The 18,387-nt window shown below is 33.7% G+C and overlaps 1 protein-coding gene across 14 annotated transcripts in view; it reads left to right on the top strand.

Annotated features, from left to right (window-relative positions):
* Nucleotides 1–18,387, top strand: part of DMD (dystrophin) — a 2,616,526-nt gene that overhangs the window by 1,246,889 nt on the left and 1,351,250 nt on the right. For all 14 annotated transcript variants that reach the window (XM_063804906.1, XM_063804905.1, XM_063804907.1 and 11 more), the window contains 2 exons: nt 3,284–3,464; nt 17,189–17,334. In XM_063804906.1, the coding sequence (XP_063660976.1) occupies nt 3,284–3,464; nt 17,189–17,334 (327 nt within the window). The remainder of the gene's footprint in view (nt 1–3,283; nt 3,465–17,188; nt 17,335–18,387) is intronic.

Here is an 18,387-nt window from a genome sequence, read left to right as displayed (position 1 = left end):
ACTAAGATGCAAAGCTTTGGGAGAATGAGTAACAGGGAAAAACGAACCTGATACGGCCACCAAGGGCATCTTCCTTGAGGGAGGAGCATTTGAGTTAAGACTTTTGTGATGAGTTAGAATTAGGTAAGAGAACAGTGAAGCAAGATTCCAGGCAGAAGGAACACGGCAAGAGGGAGCAATAAAGGCCAAGCACCTGAATGAAGACCATTGTAAATGCTGAACATAGAGGGGCAGATGAATGAGAGGAGAGACAAACAGGAATCAATCAGGTATATAGGAGACAAACCAATGACTTCTGGGACCTGCTAGTATCTTGGTCTTGATTTGAGGAACAAATGGAGATCACCAGAGGTTTTATATATTAAATATTGTCTGGAGGTTGAGGAAGTCATCCTAAGGGGAAATATTTCTCTTACTGCATCCAGCCACAAAGTTCCAAATTCCGTTGTCACCTCCTTATCACCCCTTACTCTTTCTCTCAGACCCATTGGTGTCTATTAATTTGAAGAATCACATTAGGTAAAATATTTAGCAAGATAAGCTTAATATTATTCATACAAGGGCAAATATATATACTTTTCTGCTGAGATTAGTGATAGGTAAATAAATTATAACATGTTTCTCAGCGTTTTATTTTATTTGGAGAAGTTTTAGAACATTAGAGCGTATATTTAGCTCATATTCTAATGATTGGCAGAACTGGTTCTTAATATTGTGGGGGTTAGAGAGCCTTATCAGAATTGGAAAAAATTCTTGAACCCTTTCCTGTGAAAAATACAAAAGCTTCCATGAGGTAAGCATATAATTTTAAAGAATAAACAGACTCAAAGGAGATACCATACTCTGGAGGACCAACTAAACCAAATCCTTTTATGGAAATAATGGCTAATTGTTCACATCTTTTTAAACACAAAATACTTCAGTTGAAAAGTATCTCTTCTATGATTTATTCTCAGAACATTAAGGTCTCAACTGAACATTTACCCAAATGTTTTATTAGCTTCAAAGTCCCCTTTGTTTTTCAGAGCACACTTGGCTATAATGTTGGCTCTTTCTATAGCCCCCTGAACGGGAAAAATGGCGGCCCTCCATCTGGCCAAATATAAATCAGGTTCTTAATGGTTCACAGTAGATGCCAATGCTGCCATTTGTAAATCTAGCATACAAATTTTATGCATATATTTCTGTACTATAAATACAGAATATTACCCTTTACCTCTTGTCTTATTTCTTATCCGTGGATATATACCAACTTTCTAGCACTGGTTTGAGAAGATTTATATTTGAATGAGAAATATAGGTCACCTCCCATTTTGCTAAACATCTTTAATCTTCACCCACCAAAACGATTGAATCGTCAGAGATTATTTTACCAGAATCAGCTCATACCATTATAACCACATAAACACATTCCTCTGAAAGCTGTATTTATGTTTTTTTAATGAGAATAAGTGGCATTGTACATTAGTCTTGCAACCATGACAGAATTTATGTGATAAATTTCTCAGCCACTCCTAAGACAAAAGTTACTGTCTCCCAAAGAGTATGAATGCCTCCATAAATATTAACTTTTTTTTTGCCTTTTCACTTTGATTTTCAGGAAGCTCAGATTTCAATTCGTTCAGAATTAGTATAATTCTTTCCATTTTCTCTTTCTTCTAATAGGCTCATGTTCCAATTTTTTAAATTTCAATTTTCCTGTTGTTACATATTAAATGGTAACTAATCCTCAAGTATTTTTTTCTAAAGACAGCATATATATGAATTGTAAGTAAGCAGCCATGATAATAACACTTTCAAAAAGGGCAGTGAAAACTTTCTGAGTTCAAATTATATATGTATTAAATACGAAACAATTCCAACTTCACTGGAAACAAGAACATGAAATCATTTATGTAGAGAATAGCACGTCCAAAAGAAATACAGTGCTAGCCACAAATTCAAGCCACAGATGTAATTTAAAATGGTCTAGAAACTACATTAGGAAAGGAAAAAGAAACGGTAATTGCATTGCAATAGTACATTTTATTTAACCTGATTCATCAAAAATATTATTTGAAAGTGTAATCAGTATTTAAAAACTTTGAGATTATGTTCTTAGCTTTTCTTAGTCTTCAGAATTAAACATATTTTGGTAATTTCATGCATCTAAATTTGGACCAGCCACATTTCAGGTGCCCAGTTGCCACATGAGCTAGTGACAGTACAGCAGTGTTCAGGTGATTTTATCATACAAACCAGGGTACTACTGAGAGCGAAACAGGGTGCTACTAATAATTATGCCAGGACAACAAGAGGAAACCTGGACAGCCACCGTAATTTAAAAAGTGGCAATTGGCTGGGCGCGGTGGCTCACACCTGTAATCCCAGCACTTTGGGAGGCCAAGGTGGGCGGATCATGAGGTCAGCAGTTTGAGACCAGCCTGGCCAACAGTGAAACTCCATCTCTACTAAAAATAAAAAAAATTTGCTGGACATGGTAGCGGGCACCTGTAATCCCAGCTACTCAGGAAGCTGAGGCAGAAGAATCGCTTGAACCTGGAATGTGAAGGTTGCATTGGGCCAAGATCGCTTCATTGCACTCCAGCCTGGGCAACAAGAGTGAGACTCTGTCCCCCCCCCCCAAAAAAAAAAAAAAAAAGTAGTGGTTGCCTGTTTGGTCAGGAGAAGTAATGAGACCATACAAAAGATAGAAGATTATAGATATATTTTTATATTTGGGTGTGTACATACATATGTATAAGTATTATATAGATTTTATATATGTGTGTATATAATGTATATAATTGTATCAAAATATATTTATAATTATAGTATACACATATACATATATGTAGGTATATATGTAATTTATATTTTGCACAAATGAAAGAGAAAATATGGTTCATTGAGTGAGCTTAAAATTTGAAGCAAACGCACATCATTTTGATATAAGAGGGGTGCAGCCAAACACCTATATTTGATTTATGGAAAGGATTTAAGGTCATGCATAGTACTTTTCCACTGTACATAGTACATTCATACCCATTAATGCTCTAAATTATGTCATCTTGAAATTTAGATATCATTATATAGGATGATACATATTGAACAAAGAGCCAAGCTATCCTTAAATGTATGGCCAGTGATAGAGGCTTGTCTATACTGTCATGGATGTTTCTTATCAGATATTTGTCAAGGCTATTAAGCTAAACTTGCCTTACTGCTTTTTAATACCTTCTTTTGCAAAATGTAATGTATGCAAAGTAAAAGTGTTACTTACTTTCCATACTCTATGGCACAGGATGAAGTCAACCGGCTATCAGGTCTTCAACCTCAAATTGAACGATTAAAAATTCAAAGCATAGCCCTGAAAGAGAAAGGACAAGGACCCATGTTCCTGGATGCAGACTTTGTGGCCTTTACAAATCATTTTAAGCAAGTCTTTTCTGATGTGCAGGCCAGAGAGAAAGAGCTACAGACAAGTAAGTAAAAAGCCTAAAATGGCTAACTTGACATTTTCCAAAATGGTTATTTGTGGGGAAATCCAGAAAGTACTAACATGAAACAATAATTTCTGTAAATGGAACCATTCTCCCTACAACCTGTATTAACAAGGAACGAAATACTGGTGTAACAGATAAGCTGTCTTTCGATTTTTTTGTCCTCATAATAATTTTGTGACTTTGAGAAAGAAAACATGTTTTGTATGGGAATAGCTTCTCCTTGGTGGATTGTAGATTTCAAAATCAGTTGTTTTGAACATAGAAGAAAATAAAAGAGCAGTTGAGGTCGTATGAATACACTTCCATTAAGTCTGGCTCGCTGTATATACAAGAATATTTGCTAGGCATCTTCTAATACTTCTGTCAATTTATCTGAAGAGTATTATAGCTTTAGCATACATGTGGCAACTGAAACTCAGCAAAGGACAAATTATTCTTTGGGCTACATTTTACTACTGGATCACTATAATTACATAAATCCTATTTTTTCCTTTGATGATAAAAGATAAAAGTGGAGCAATTATGCAAATTCATGCCATGTGACTAGCAAATTTTTCAAGATGTTTCTTTTGTCTCTTCCTGAATTGCTTTAATAAGATGATGTTAATACATAGTATCTGCTCCAAAATATCTCTACTCATCAACTTAATTTTAAGACAAAAATTCTTTTCAGAGACAGATGAATGACCACCTTTATGAAATAGTAAATGGGGTTTTGATTCACTATATACATGCATATATGTGTTCATGTGCACACAAAAGGAATTACTGAGTAAAATTGGGTTTGAAGGCATTAAGATAAAAGTATTTTTCTGAAAAAATCTCTGTCCCAAATTTGTTATGAGAAGCACAGGAACATGTGTTTGTTTACTACGAAAACTTTAATTAGTTGGAAAATATATTATCCTGTTGCTTTTCTTTGTAAATATTTAAGGAATTCACCATATAATATCATTTCCAGAATTAATGTAGTGATACACCAAGCTTTTCTCATTTCCCAGCTTTTCATTTTTTACAAAAATGAAATGAACTAAATAAAGCAAAGGATAAATACTTGTTTTTTTTTTTTTTGTACTTCAGAGTCATTTTTGCTAAGGGGTTTATTTTCCTGTACAGGTAGTAAAACTTTATAAATAATATCAGCTCCCTCTAGTGGATTTCAGTATACTTGTTGCTGTGCCTCTGTAAAATCAGTTTGGGAAAATATTTTAAATGTCCTAGATTTTCAAATATTGACCTATTTAACAATAATGTATTTTCATTTGTCATTACATACATAACTCCCCCTTAAAGTTAAATACATTTAGTGGCTATGCAGTAATTGTTGGGCAAAGGAGCCATTTCACTGGAAATTTACTTTAATCTGTATATACCTCTTAATCATATTAAAGTTCAACTTTTTATCATTTACTTTAAAGATGTTCAGAATAGCAATGTTTGATAACTGAGATTTGTCTATGATGTAACAATATAAATACGTAATAATATATAATCTCTATTCATACAGCTCTCCATCCATCCATCCCTATCATCTGTCTTCTCTTTTTTAAATTTCATACCTACAAATGATGATTGTTTATAAAACTTCCTAACTTTTTCACTGCTATTATATGTAAACAAATTTTCCCCACTTCCACTGTAGCTACACATCTTTAAGTTTACTATTCACCCTTTTGGAATGCTTGTCTAGATTAATAAATAACCCTTTAATTAAATATGGTATATATATATATATATATATATATATATGGAATGAAAAATGTAGCATATAAAATTACATAGCAGTTGATTTTGTTAATTTGAAATTATTTCAAATAATTGCACATGTGTATGCATTATATCCGAACTGGCACCAGGGAGTAAATCTCATTTCTTGTATTCCTCCACAGTACTTTGGACGTATTAAGTATGCAGGAAATAAGAGCTAACAGAAGTGCCTAGGCATCCATAATGACTTTTATTTCCTCTTTACTTTTTTAAACTTGCTTTTTCACACAAAAACCTGGCTTTTAAAATATACTATCAGTGTTGGAAAATGGCATAAGGAATTGGTAGTTGTTATCTGACATAAGTGATAGGAGAAAATAATATAAAAAGATAAAATTCTATTTTCAAAGCACTTTTTACTCTGTACATAACTAATTTATACATCATTTTACCTAACCCTCAGAGAGAAACACATTGAGTATTTGTTATTACAACTATATCACAAGTAAGCTAATGGGGTTTGAATAACTAAAAGGATGGATATGGGATGCTGTAAGAACTAGATCGTATACATGAATGTTCATAACAACATTATTCATAATAGCCAAAACGTAGAAGAAACCCACATGTCCATCCAGTGATGACTATATGAAGAAAATGGGCACATCCACACAAGGCAATGTTACTGAGCAATAAAAAGGGAGAAAGTACTGATACATGCTACAGCATGGATTACCCTTGAAGACATTATGCTGAGTGAAAGAAGCCAGTCACAAAAGATCATATGTTATATGAGTCTCTTGATATAAAATGGCCACAATAGGCAAATCTGTACAGGCAGAAATAAGATTAGTGGTTGCCTAGGTCTGGGAGGATGAGGGGGTGGAATTGTTTCCCATGACAGTTGATAAAATACTTTTCTAGAGACTGAAAACCAGTAAACTCATGTTATATGCTAGATGAATATAGAAACACAGCATCTAGTCTGTTGTAGATAATTGTTTCAACAAAGAAAAAAATGAAACCTTATTTCTTAATGTAAAGAAGGAAAAATATTGGTCATGTAATTTGAGTTTATTTCATTAACAATTTGGAAATCATGTTAAAATAATTATTAGGGATTTTATTGGTTTGTTTTAGTTTTGCAAAAATGGAGAAAGTGACAGTATTAGTTATGACAAAGCCAGTGTTTTGTCTGTTCTAAAGTTTCAAAATGATTCTCTTCTGTTCTACACCATTAGATTGCTTTCAGAACAGAGTCTTGCTCACTTATTCACTAACAAATTCAAGAAATAGTTTTGAACACCTGGTATATGCCGTAAAAGTGCTGGGCACTAGGTAATATACATGGTGGAGAAAATCAAGAGCAGTATGTCTTCATGGAGATTATTGAAAGAAAGATAATAAAATTGAACCTGTGAATATTATTGCAGATTATAATTACTTTGGCGTCTGAAACCGTGATTCTGGGGAGACGATGTTAGAACCAAACCTGGAGAATGTGCAGGTGCCAGCTATATGATAAGTTGGAGAAAGGACATTAGGAGAAATGAAAAGAAACACAAATTGCCAAAGGTGAAGAATGAGGGCTTGGCATGTCCAGAAGACATAAGGGAGGCCAGAAAGGCTGGAACGTAACAAATCAGCCAAAGATTAGGACAAGATGAGGGTAGAATTGCTCTTCTAGAACTTCTATAAGAGGTTTGAATTTTAAGAGCAGTTGACATTTCCGAAAGAATTTCAATTGAGGAAATTAAGTACCCTTAGTTGTATTTTTTAAAAACTCACCCTCTAGCTGGTATGCGAGGAAGAAATGCAATACAAGTCTGAGGAGAAGCGGGAAGACTCGTGGAAAGAATAGCCACACAGAGGAGAGTCCATTGAACCTTAAACTACAGTTGTGATAAGATAAAGAAAAATCATTTCAACCCTTGAAGAGGTGATGATCTGGGGAGGTGTAGCAGGGAAGATATTCTTGCCAAAATTGAAAGAAAATAACTTTTACCTCTTACAGAAACAGTAGAAGAAAATTTTAAGGGTAGCCAGCAAGGATGCTCTCCATGGCCATAATTTCAAGCTCTATGGTTAGTCTCTACCCCTCCCTGTTAGGACGCTGAGACTGGGAATTAAAACAAAGTTTGATGTGAGATAACTCTTCTAGCTGCAGTTCAGGAAATTGACCTAATTTACTTTATTAAAATTTAAAATTTTTTATTTTAAAATTTTATTTTTAATACATCTAGGCAAAGGAATGTTTTGTTCCAGTAGACACATAATCTATTGCATTGCTCCTTCACTCCAGAAACTAGGTAAACCGTTTGTAAATGTTCCTTTTAAAAATTGTGTTATTTTTATCAATACCATCAAGAGCAAGAATAGGAGACATGTTTATTTAAGCAAGCTATGTGCTTATTGTGAGATACAAGAATTGTTCCCTGACCTCAAGAATCATGGGAAAACTTTCTAAATGCCAAGTTAAAGCTATACATACGTAAATATACACAACATATGTATATATACACACACTGTGTGTACATATACGTATATGCACACATGTTGTGTGCATATACGTATGTACATATATACACATACTGTGTATGTACACACATAGACACATACTGTGTATATACTCACGTAGGCAAATACTGTGTATATACACACGTAGACACATACTGTGTATATACACACGTAGACACATACTGTGTATATACACAGGTAGACACATACTGTGTATATACACAGGTAGACACATACTGTGTATGTACACACGTAGACACATACTGTGTATGTACACACGTAGACACAAACTGTGTATATACACATGTAGACATATACACACACACACACACACACATATATATATAAAATTTATGTGACAGGAACCTCATACTATTTTCCAAAATGGCTGTACTAATTTACATTCCCACCAACAATGTATAAGTGTACTCTTCTCCACAGCCTCTCCAACATTTATCTTTCATCATTTTGAAAGTAGCCGTTCTAATTTTAACATGTGTAAGGTGACACATCATTGTGGTTTTCATGTTTTTCTGATGTTTAGAGATGTTGGGCATTTTTTCACATATCTGTTGGCCATTGGTGCCTCTTATTGTGAGAAATATCTGTTCATATCCGTTGCCCATTTTAAAATTAGGTTATTTGTTTTCTTGCTGTTGAGTTGTTTGAGGTTTCTATGTATTTTGGATATTAACTCCTTACCAGATATTTGGTTTGCAAATATTTTCTCTTGATCTGTGAGCTGCCTCTTCACTCTGTTAATAGTTTCCTTTCCTGTGCAGAAGCTTTTTAGTTTGATGCAATCTAATTTGTCTATTTTTGCTTTTGTTGCCCATGCCATGTCCATTTGAGCATTATTCATAAGAGCCAAGATATGGAAACAACCTAAATGTCTATTACAGGATGAATGGATAAAGAAAATGTGATATATATATATATATATATCGTGATATATATAGTGATATATACATAGTGATAGATATATATAGTGATTTATATATACTGATATATATAGTGATATATATATACTGATATATATATAGTGACATATATATAGTGATATGTATATTCCAGTGTCTATATATGATATATATATGCAATGGAATACTATACAGTCTTTAAAAGGAAGGAATTTCTGTCATTTGCCACCATGTAGATAGAACTGGTGGACATTAGGCAAGCTGAAATGAGCCAGGCAAAGAAAGACAAATACTATATGATCTCACTTATATGAGAAATCCAAAAAAAGTCAAATTATAGAAACAGAGAATAGAAAGGTAGTTACCAGAGACTGGGGGGAAGAGGAAGGTTTGGAAAGGGAAGGTGTTGATCAAATGATAGAAAGTTTCAGTTAGACTGGAGGAATAAATTGTAGCGATCTCTAGTACTGCGTGGTGGACACAGTTAATAAAAATCTATGTTTCAAAATTGGTAAAAGAATAGATTTTAATATCCGCATCACAAAAAAAGATAAGTTGCTGAGGTGATTAATATGTTAATTAACCTGAGTGAATATTTTACAATGCATACATAGATTTAAACATCACATGATACCCCATAAATACACAGAATTATTATTTGTTAGTTAAATATGAAATAGTTTAACAGGATATTTTGAAAATAGGATTGCTAAGTGGATAGAGCTACTTTTAGAAAAAGGGAAAATTCAGCAAAAGAAAAAAACTCTTACATTCTAATAAATATTTCTGTAGTGTGGTAGTTTATACTTACACAAAGTTGGTTAGAAAAATGCGACTGACCTGGAAAATAAATCAATTGTCCAGGAGGTGAATAATAGAGCAGTATTTATGAAAATGACCCCAATTTCAGTTGGTTCATTGTGGTTTTATGACTTTTAAAACAAATTCTATGGGGATCTTAGATAAAATTCCTATAAACCCATCTATTTCACTCATGTCAGACCACACCAAGTGCCCTTTGTGAGAACGGAGCCTGAGCAGCAGGGACTTTCAGCAGAGCAAGTGGCATAAGCAAAAAGACGTGAAGTAATTAAAAGGCATATTTTGATTGGAGGATAGAATATTGATTTTGATAGGAAATTGGGCTAAAATGTTGATTGAATTCCCAATCACAAAGATCCTTGTATTTCAAACTAAGGAAACAACTTATATGTTGACATTAGAAATTCAAGTTATACTCAGACTTCCTTGCACTTGTAATTATCTGAAGGACCATTCCTAGTATGTTAATCATCATATATCATGGGTCCTGTCGTATTTCTTGACACCTTTGTCAGTGTTCACATTTTAGAGAAATGCTTACTTTTGTCATGGTCTATGTTATTTAATAAAGTTTGGAGCCTTTGCTGATTGCATTATCTCCTTGACTTTAGGATTGATCATGGGGAATGAGGAAAAAGGTGGGATCTGGTTGGCATGGAATTAAAGTCTTAAGTTGAGCATTTTTCCGAAGTAGGTATATGTCATTAGTTCAGCTTCTTCACACATGTGCAGTGCATTTTTTTCCCCACAGGTAATAATGGGGAATTCAAATTGGACTGGATTTCATATTCACAACAGGACTTCTAATGTTTTTAAATGCTGTCAATATTAAGACTACTAACATATCATCTCTTTCTCCCCCCAAATGGATTACATGGGTGCCTTTTCCAGCTTCTATCTAAGCACTATCCATCAGAAAAATAATGTGAGCCATATATTTAATTTTAAATGTTCTAGAAACCACATTAACAGATCAACAGGTAAAAGTCATTTGAAAATATTGTTTCATCATAGAATCAAGATTTTAAAATGTAGAAATAGCTTTACATTCTTTTTGTATGAACTGTCCAATATCTGGTGTGTCTTTATATATACAAAACATCTCAACTCAAACTGGCCACATTTCAAGTGCTTAACGGACGCGTAGCCGGTTGCTACCTTATTGGTTGGCACAGTTATGTCTTCCTTCTCTCTATAGTACATTCTCTGATGCTTAAGTGCCTATTTTCTGAGTAGTTCTATTTTTTAAGAGGAGAGATTTTTTTTTTCAGTAAAGTGTTATATATAACCGATTGCTCTGATATCTCTTTATCTCGATAGTTATGTCTCTCAGAATTTTCAATATACTTCCCTGTTTACTTTGCTTTCCAGTTAAAGTGGTTTGCCCTTGACATAGACTCATGTGTATTAGAAAATGTAGCATCTAATTTCATACTTAGCTCTTTTGTTATAACAAAATAATCTTGCTTTGCCTCTCTTGGTCTGTCCTTTGCTCTCCTCTTCTTTTTTCTCTCTTCCTTTCCCTTTAGCCCCTCTCTCTTTTAAGAGTTAGACAAGCAGTTTTTAAACAAAAGGTACAGAAAACTTCTTTTTTATATTCCTTTGCTATAATTTTAGATGTCAGTTTGCCTATACTTTATCACTTCCATCCCTCACATGGCTGTATTAAATGTCTAGATATTAATGGAATTTTTTTTTTTACTTTTCAGGATAAACAGTAGTGTAGGATCGGAGCCCTTAATTTTTATTTTCCCAATAATTTACAGCACATGCTTCCAAGCTTGCAATCACTTATATTAATTTTCATTTTGTTGAATATATTTCACTAATAAAACCAAAAAGATATCTGCATTTTTAAAGTGGTGCTTTAGCAGCCGAATAGTAGAAACTGTCATAGGAATACTTTCTTTAGAGAAAAAAGTTACATATTTATAAGCAATATATTGGCTAAATGTTAAATCTTCAGGCCATATTTTTCCTGAGTCTGTGCTGAGTCTAATGACGTCAGTAGAACTCTCGAGGTCTTTTAAGATGGTGGGTTATTAGATTGGATATGTTTATTGACTTATTGCTGTCAGTAAAGATAAACTTATCTGTTGGATTATTAATGTCTATTTCTACATAAAAGGAAAAAAAGTGAATTTCCGTAGATGGAGCTGGTCTATTTCTGCTCCTATGTTGGGATCGCAAGGGCAGCATCTACAGATATCTCGCCAGCTAGTAGGTGGGGCAGCTCATACTGTGTTTGCCCTTGGGTACATTAGCTTCTGTATAAGACTTTTTCTTTCTTCTTATCTGAAACAGATTTAGAATTCTTCAGTGGCATTCCCTGGCCTGCATGGTTTAAATGAGATACTCTATACCGTTGCAAATTTGTCAAGCATTTCCTGAACCTTGATAGCAATTACTGCTGTCATTACATAGTGTCATTACATTCCACATAAGAAAATCAGAAAAAGAAATTGTGATATTTATGTTAGTAGGTGTGTATTTTTTTTTCCAGCTTACCTCACAAACTATATTAGATGGACAAGTTCCCAAACCAGTCTTTGGAAGTTTATTTCTTAAAGCTACAAAAGAATTTCCGAGAGATTAGATATTTTGAAATGATCAGTTTCAAATGAATTTAATACAAAATTAGGATGAGGGTTGGAATGCAAGGAGGAATTAAAATATGCATGTTTTAATTATAGTTTACCAATATGAAGTGATTCCTGTGAGATTCAGTTGTTGGACTGTTTAGCATAGATACATGCAATAAAAATCGTAAAGTTTTATTGAATAGAAGACTAGTAGTAAATGAAAGGATCTCATCCCATGTATGTTGTTGATCTTTGGCACTCAGAAGTAATTGACAGATAATCACTCAGCCTCAGTTTTTTTAGGTGCTGGAGTATGGATTGAATGAAAACTATGAGCTTTGAATTATGACTACGATAAAATTAAAACTTTATATTATAACTAGTGCTTATAATTCTGAGGAATATATTGAATTCTCAGTGAGTTCGAATTTGATGTAAATTTGATATTTTCTATTTAAACATATTAAACATACATTTTCATTGTTAAAAATAATGTAGTTAATGAATTAAATTCTGTTAATATGTAAATAATGACAGCATAAACATATTGCAAAAGGCAGGTAATTTTAATCATATTTAAGAGGTATGTAAAGGCCAGGTGCGGTGGCTCGCACCTGCAATCTCAACACTTTATAAGGCTGAGACAGGAGGATTGCTTCAGTACAGGAGTTTGAGACCAGCCTCGGCAACATAGGGAAACCTCATCTCTACAAAAATAAAAAAAAAAACAACAAAAAAACAAGAAAACAATAACCTGGCATGGTGGCACGTATCTGTAGTCCCAGCTACTCGGGAGGCTGAGATGGGAGGATCAGTCAAGCCTGGGAGGTCGAGGCTGCAGTGAGCCATGATTGCACCACTGCAATCCTGCCTGGGTGACAGAAAGAGACCTTGTCTCAAAGAAAAAAAGATGTATATGAACAATCTTTGTTACCTTATTGTATAACTTTCAAAAATATAGCTGATATTTTAATGGTCAGTAAACTAATCTTTGAGAATATGTAGCTCAGTTAGTAGCTCTTTTCTTCATTGTTTTCTGATGGTCTGTATCATCTCCACAGTTTTTGGGGGTAATTTTTTCCTGCACTTTCCACTTTTACAAGTAGTTCTGTCTTCTGTCAAAACAGAGAGGAATTTTGGTTTAGCTCTCATTGTGGGGACCTCAAGTCTTGTACCTGAATACCAATCAGAAGTTATACAGAAAAAGATCAATAATTCAGAGACTGAAGTGTTTCAGTTTTCATTAAACAGAAAGACCAGAAAGAAGTTAAAGAGGAGACATGTTCAAATTCAATTAAACCAAATTTTATGAAGCTTATGATTCATCCAACATACCGCCGTGTGTCTACCCATAGTCCCCTCTCCTTCCAGATCATTTGCTGAAATGACATCTCAGACACAATCATTTGCTTCATTGTAACTAAATACCCCTTTACTTCACTGCTATTTATAAGGTCCCTTTTGGATTTTGTTTATTAATAATCATCTAGAATTCAAATAAATGCATTTGCCACTCTTGCCACTCCTCTTCAGCATAGTACTAGAAGTCCTAGCCAGAGCAGTCAGACAAGAGAAAGAAATAAAGGGCATCCAAATCGGTAAATAGGAAGTCAAACTGTCAGTGTTTGCCGACTATATGATCATTTACCTTCAAAACCCTAAGGATTCCTCCAGAAAGTTTCTAGAACTGATAAAATAATTCAGCAACGTTTCCAGATACAAGATTAATGTACAAAAATCAGTAGCTCTTCTGTTTACCAACAACGACCAAGCAGATAATCAAATTAAGAACTCAACCCCTTTTACAATAGCTGCAAAAAAATAAAATAAAATAACAACAACAACAACAAAAAACTTAGGAATATACCTAACCAAGGAGTCGAAAGACCTCTCCAAGGAAAACTACGAAACACTGCTGAAAGAAATCATAGATGACACAAACAAATGAAAACACATCCCATACTCATGGATGGGTACAATCGGTATTGTGAAAATGACCATACTGCCAAAGGCAATCTACAAATTCAGTGCAATCCCCATCAAAATACCAGCATCATTCTTCACAGAATTAGAAAAAAAATTCTAAAATTAATATGGAACCAAAAAGGAGCCTGCACAGCCAAAGCAAGACTAAGCAAAAAGAACAAATCTGTAGGCATCACACTACCTGATTTCAAACTATACTATGAGGCCATAGTCACCAAAACAGCATGGTACTTGTATAAATATAGGCACATAGACCAACAGAACAGAATAGAGAACCCAGAAATAAACCAAAATACTTACACAAACTGATCTTCAACAAAGCAAACAAAAACATACAGTAAAGAAAGGACACCCTTTTCATGAAATGGTGCTGGGATAATTGGCTAGCCACATGTGGGAGACTGAAATTGGCTCCTCATCTCTCACATTATACGAAAACCAACTAAAGATGGTTTAAAGACTTAAACCTAAGACCTGAAACTATAAAAATTCTAGAAGATAACATTCGAAAAAACTTTCTAGACATTGGCTTAGGCAAGTATTTCATGACCAGGAACCCAAAAGCAAATGTAATAGAAACAAAGATAAATAGCTGGTACCTAATTTAAATTAAAAAGCTTTTGCACAGCAAAAGGAACAGTCAGCACAGCAAACAGGCAACCCATAGAGTGGGAGAAAATCTTCACAATCTGTACATCTGACAAAGGACTAATATCCAGAATCTACAACAAACTCAAATCAGTAAGAAAAATACAATCCCATCAAATAGTGGGCTAAGGACATGAATAGACAGTTCTCAAAAGGAGATATACAAATGGTCAACAAACATGTGAAAAAATGCTAACATTATGAATGATCAGGGAAATGCAAATCAAAACCACCATGTGATACCACCTTACTCTTGCAAGAATGACCATAATCAAAAAAATTTTTAAAAGTACATGTTGGCGTGGATGTGGTGATCAGGTTACACTTCTACACTGCTGATGGGGATTTAAACAAGTACAGCCACTATGGAAAAGAGTGTGGAGATTCCTTAACTAACTAAAAGTAGAACTACCACTTGATCCAGCAATCCCATTACTGGGTATCTACCCAGAGGAAAAAAAAGTCATTATTCAAAAAAGATACTTGCACATGCATGTTTATAGCAGCACAATTCACACCAGCACAATCGTGGAACCAATCCAAATGCCCATCACTGAATGAGTGGTTAAAGAAACTGTGGTGAGTGTGTGCGTGCGTGTGTGTGTGTGTGTGTGTGTGTGTGTATGTATGTATATATGATGGAATACTACTCAGTCATAAAAATGAATGAATTAACAGCATTTGCAGTGACCTGAATGAGATTGGAGACTATTATTCTAAGTGAAGTAACTCAGGAATGGAAAACCAAACATTGTATGTTCTCACTGATATGTGGGAGATAATCTATGAGGACACAAAGGCCTTAGAATGATATAATGGACTTTGGGAACTTGTGGGAAAGGTTGGGGGGAGAGAGAAAAGACTACAAATAAGGTACAGTGTATACTGCTTAGGTATACACTTTGTGCACCAAAATCTCACAAATCACCACTAAAGAACTTACTCATGTAACCAAATACCACCTTTACCCCCAATAACTTATGGAAAAATAAAAAATAAATGCATCAGGTTAATAGAGAAACATATTATTTATGTAAATTAAAACAGATTTTAAGTACTACAAATATCTTTTAATAAGAAATCAGAAGTGCTCAGATTAAATATAATCTCTTAACATTTGTATGAGTTCCCAAATAAATGCAATATAAACATATTGAAAAAAATTATCCATTTCTAACATTTCAGCATCCATTGCCAACACACTCTCTAAGATTATCACAACCATCTGAAATACTACATTAAATACATGCAAAATACTTTCCTATATTCTTCTCATTTAGTGTAGAAGGAAATGGTATATTGAAATGACGTTCATATCCCAGCAATTAAAATAATATGATTTAGATAATGTTATTTGATGTGGTGATATAAACCAGGACTTTGCATTGTGATTTCATGTATTTAGAAACATTATTAGCCATTATCTGTTTAAATATGGCTTCTGCCACATTCTGGGATGCATATATATTAGGCCGTTTTACTGTGTTCTCTATCTTTTTGTGTCTCCATGTTTCATTCCAGGTATTTACTTCTGAATCTTAAGGTTAATAATTCTCTATTTACCCCTGTCAAATTTGCTGTTAAACCCATGCACTTAGTTTTTATTTTTCACTTACTGTATTTTTAATTCTAGAATTTCTTTTGGATTATCCCTAAAATATGTTATGTCCTTTTTATGGTTTACAGTTCTCTCCAGCGTTCTCAATCTTGTGTCTAATCTCTTTCAATATAGTCCATGTAGCTGCTTAAGTCACATTCCATATATATACATATACACACACATACTTTAAAACGTATAAACTTGTTTGTATATACATACTGTATATCTCTATATAATACTTTCCCTAATATGATTATACATATAAAAGTATATACATACACATATGCCTCTTTAATAGCCTGTTTTCTCAATTGCAATTGGGATTAACAATGTATATGTCTCACAGGTTTATTATAAGAATTAAGAATGATAATATTTATGGGGTTATTACTAGAGTTCTTGATACATATACTAAGCATGCGTACATGGGTGTTCTTTCAGTAAAATTAGACATGACATGATATAATTTAAAAATCAAGGTCTTCGGATAATGATACTATTTTTTTCCAAGGCAAATGATAACACTAAGAGAGAGTAGCCTTTCAGTATCAGATACAATTGGACTCTGCTCGGTTTCTGCAAATACCATCTGTATCACCTTGGACAATTTACTTAGCTTCTCTGTTTTTCTGTTTCCTGGCCTTATCTGTTTTTCTGTTTCCTGACCTTATAAAACGAATTGAACAATATAGATTTTACAGGCTGATTTGTGAATTTAATGTAATATGTGTAAGGTCCCTGGCATATTACACATGTAGCAGGAATGTATCTTCATAATCATATTAAATATATTTTTCAGATTTTCTAATTTTGTTAATATTTGAAACTAGTAATATAATTGAGTTTGCTGACAATTTAGGAAAACATGGCAAAGTGTGAAACAATTAAGTGATTCTCATTCTTTTTTCCCTTTTGATAAAGTTTTTGACACTTTGCCACCAATGCGCTATCAGGAGACCATGAGTGCCATCAGGACATGGGTCCAGCAGTCAGAAACCAAACTCTCCATACCTCAACTTAGTGTCACCGACTATGAAATCATGGAGCAGAGACTCGGGGAATTGCAGGTCTGTGAATATTTGAATGTCAAAACAATAAAGCACGCTTATCAAGCATTCACATTGATATAACCTTTAAATAATATTAGAATTTAAGTCATTCTGACAAGTATGGTAGTTTGCCCATTGAGCAAATGAAAATGAGACTTTACAGTATTATTTATGCATATACTCTATCTATGGATATATATGTATGGGCATATATACATGCTGTTTTTGAAAACAATTGTATGATCTATTTATGAAGTATATTTTTAATTTAGCATGCATTTTCAGATGTATTGATTTTGATTATTAGAAAAACCATTGTTTTATTCCCCACCTTTGCTTCTTTATTTGTAACTCCTATCACATTCTCAAACTGGTGGGTAAAATCAGTGTACAGTCATCCCTTCGTATCCATGGGGAAGTGGTTCCAGGAACTCCTATGAATATCAGAATTCACAGATGTTCAAGTCCTTTATATGAATTGTGTAATATTTGCATATAACTTATGCACATGCTCCCATATACTTTAACTCATCTTTGGATTACTTATAATGCCTAATACAATGTAAATATTATGAAAATATGTGTTATACTGTATTATTCAGGATGTAGTGACAATGAAAAAGTCTTACATGTTTAGTACAGATGTAGTTATTTTTGTCAAATATTATCTATTAGTAGTTGACTGAATCCACTTGTTCAGAATCCACAAATATGGAGGGCTGGCTATATTTATAAAATTAGTTTAAATTTAAACATTAATTTTCTGTAATGTAATGAGACATTTGTATTCTAATAGCTACATGTTTTTAACATCCTTCTATCAGGAAAGATATACTAATATGGGAAATGAAAGAAATAATTTGTAAGAGATTTTATAATACTTTTCCTACTTTATTTTATTTTTAGACGGAGTTTCATTCTTGTTGCCCAGGCTGGAGTGCAGCGGTGCTATCTCGGCTCACTGCAACCTACGCCTCCTGGGTTCAAGTGATTCTCCTGCCTTAGCCTCCTGAGTAGCTGGGATTATAGTGCGTGCCATCACGCCTGGCTAATTTTTGTATTTTTAAAGTA

This window comes from Pan troglodytes, chromosome X (genome assembly GCF_028858775.2).
Source record: "Pan troglodytes isolate AG18354 chromosome X, NHGRI_mPanTro3-v2.0_pri, whole genome shotgun sequence".
Classification (NCBI taxonomy): domain Eukaryota; kingdom Metazoa; phylum Chordata; class Mammalia; order Primates; family Hominidae; genus Pan; species Pan troglodytes.
This window is presented reverse-complemented; position numbering and strand designations above follow the sequence as displayed.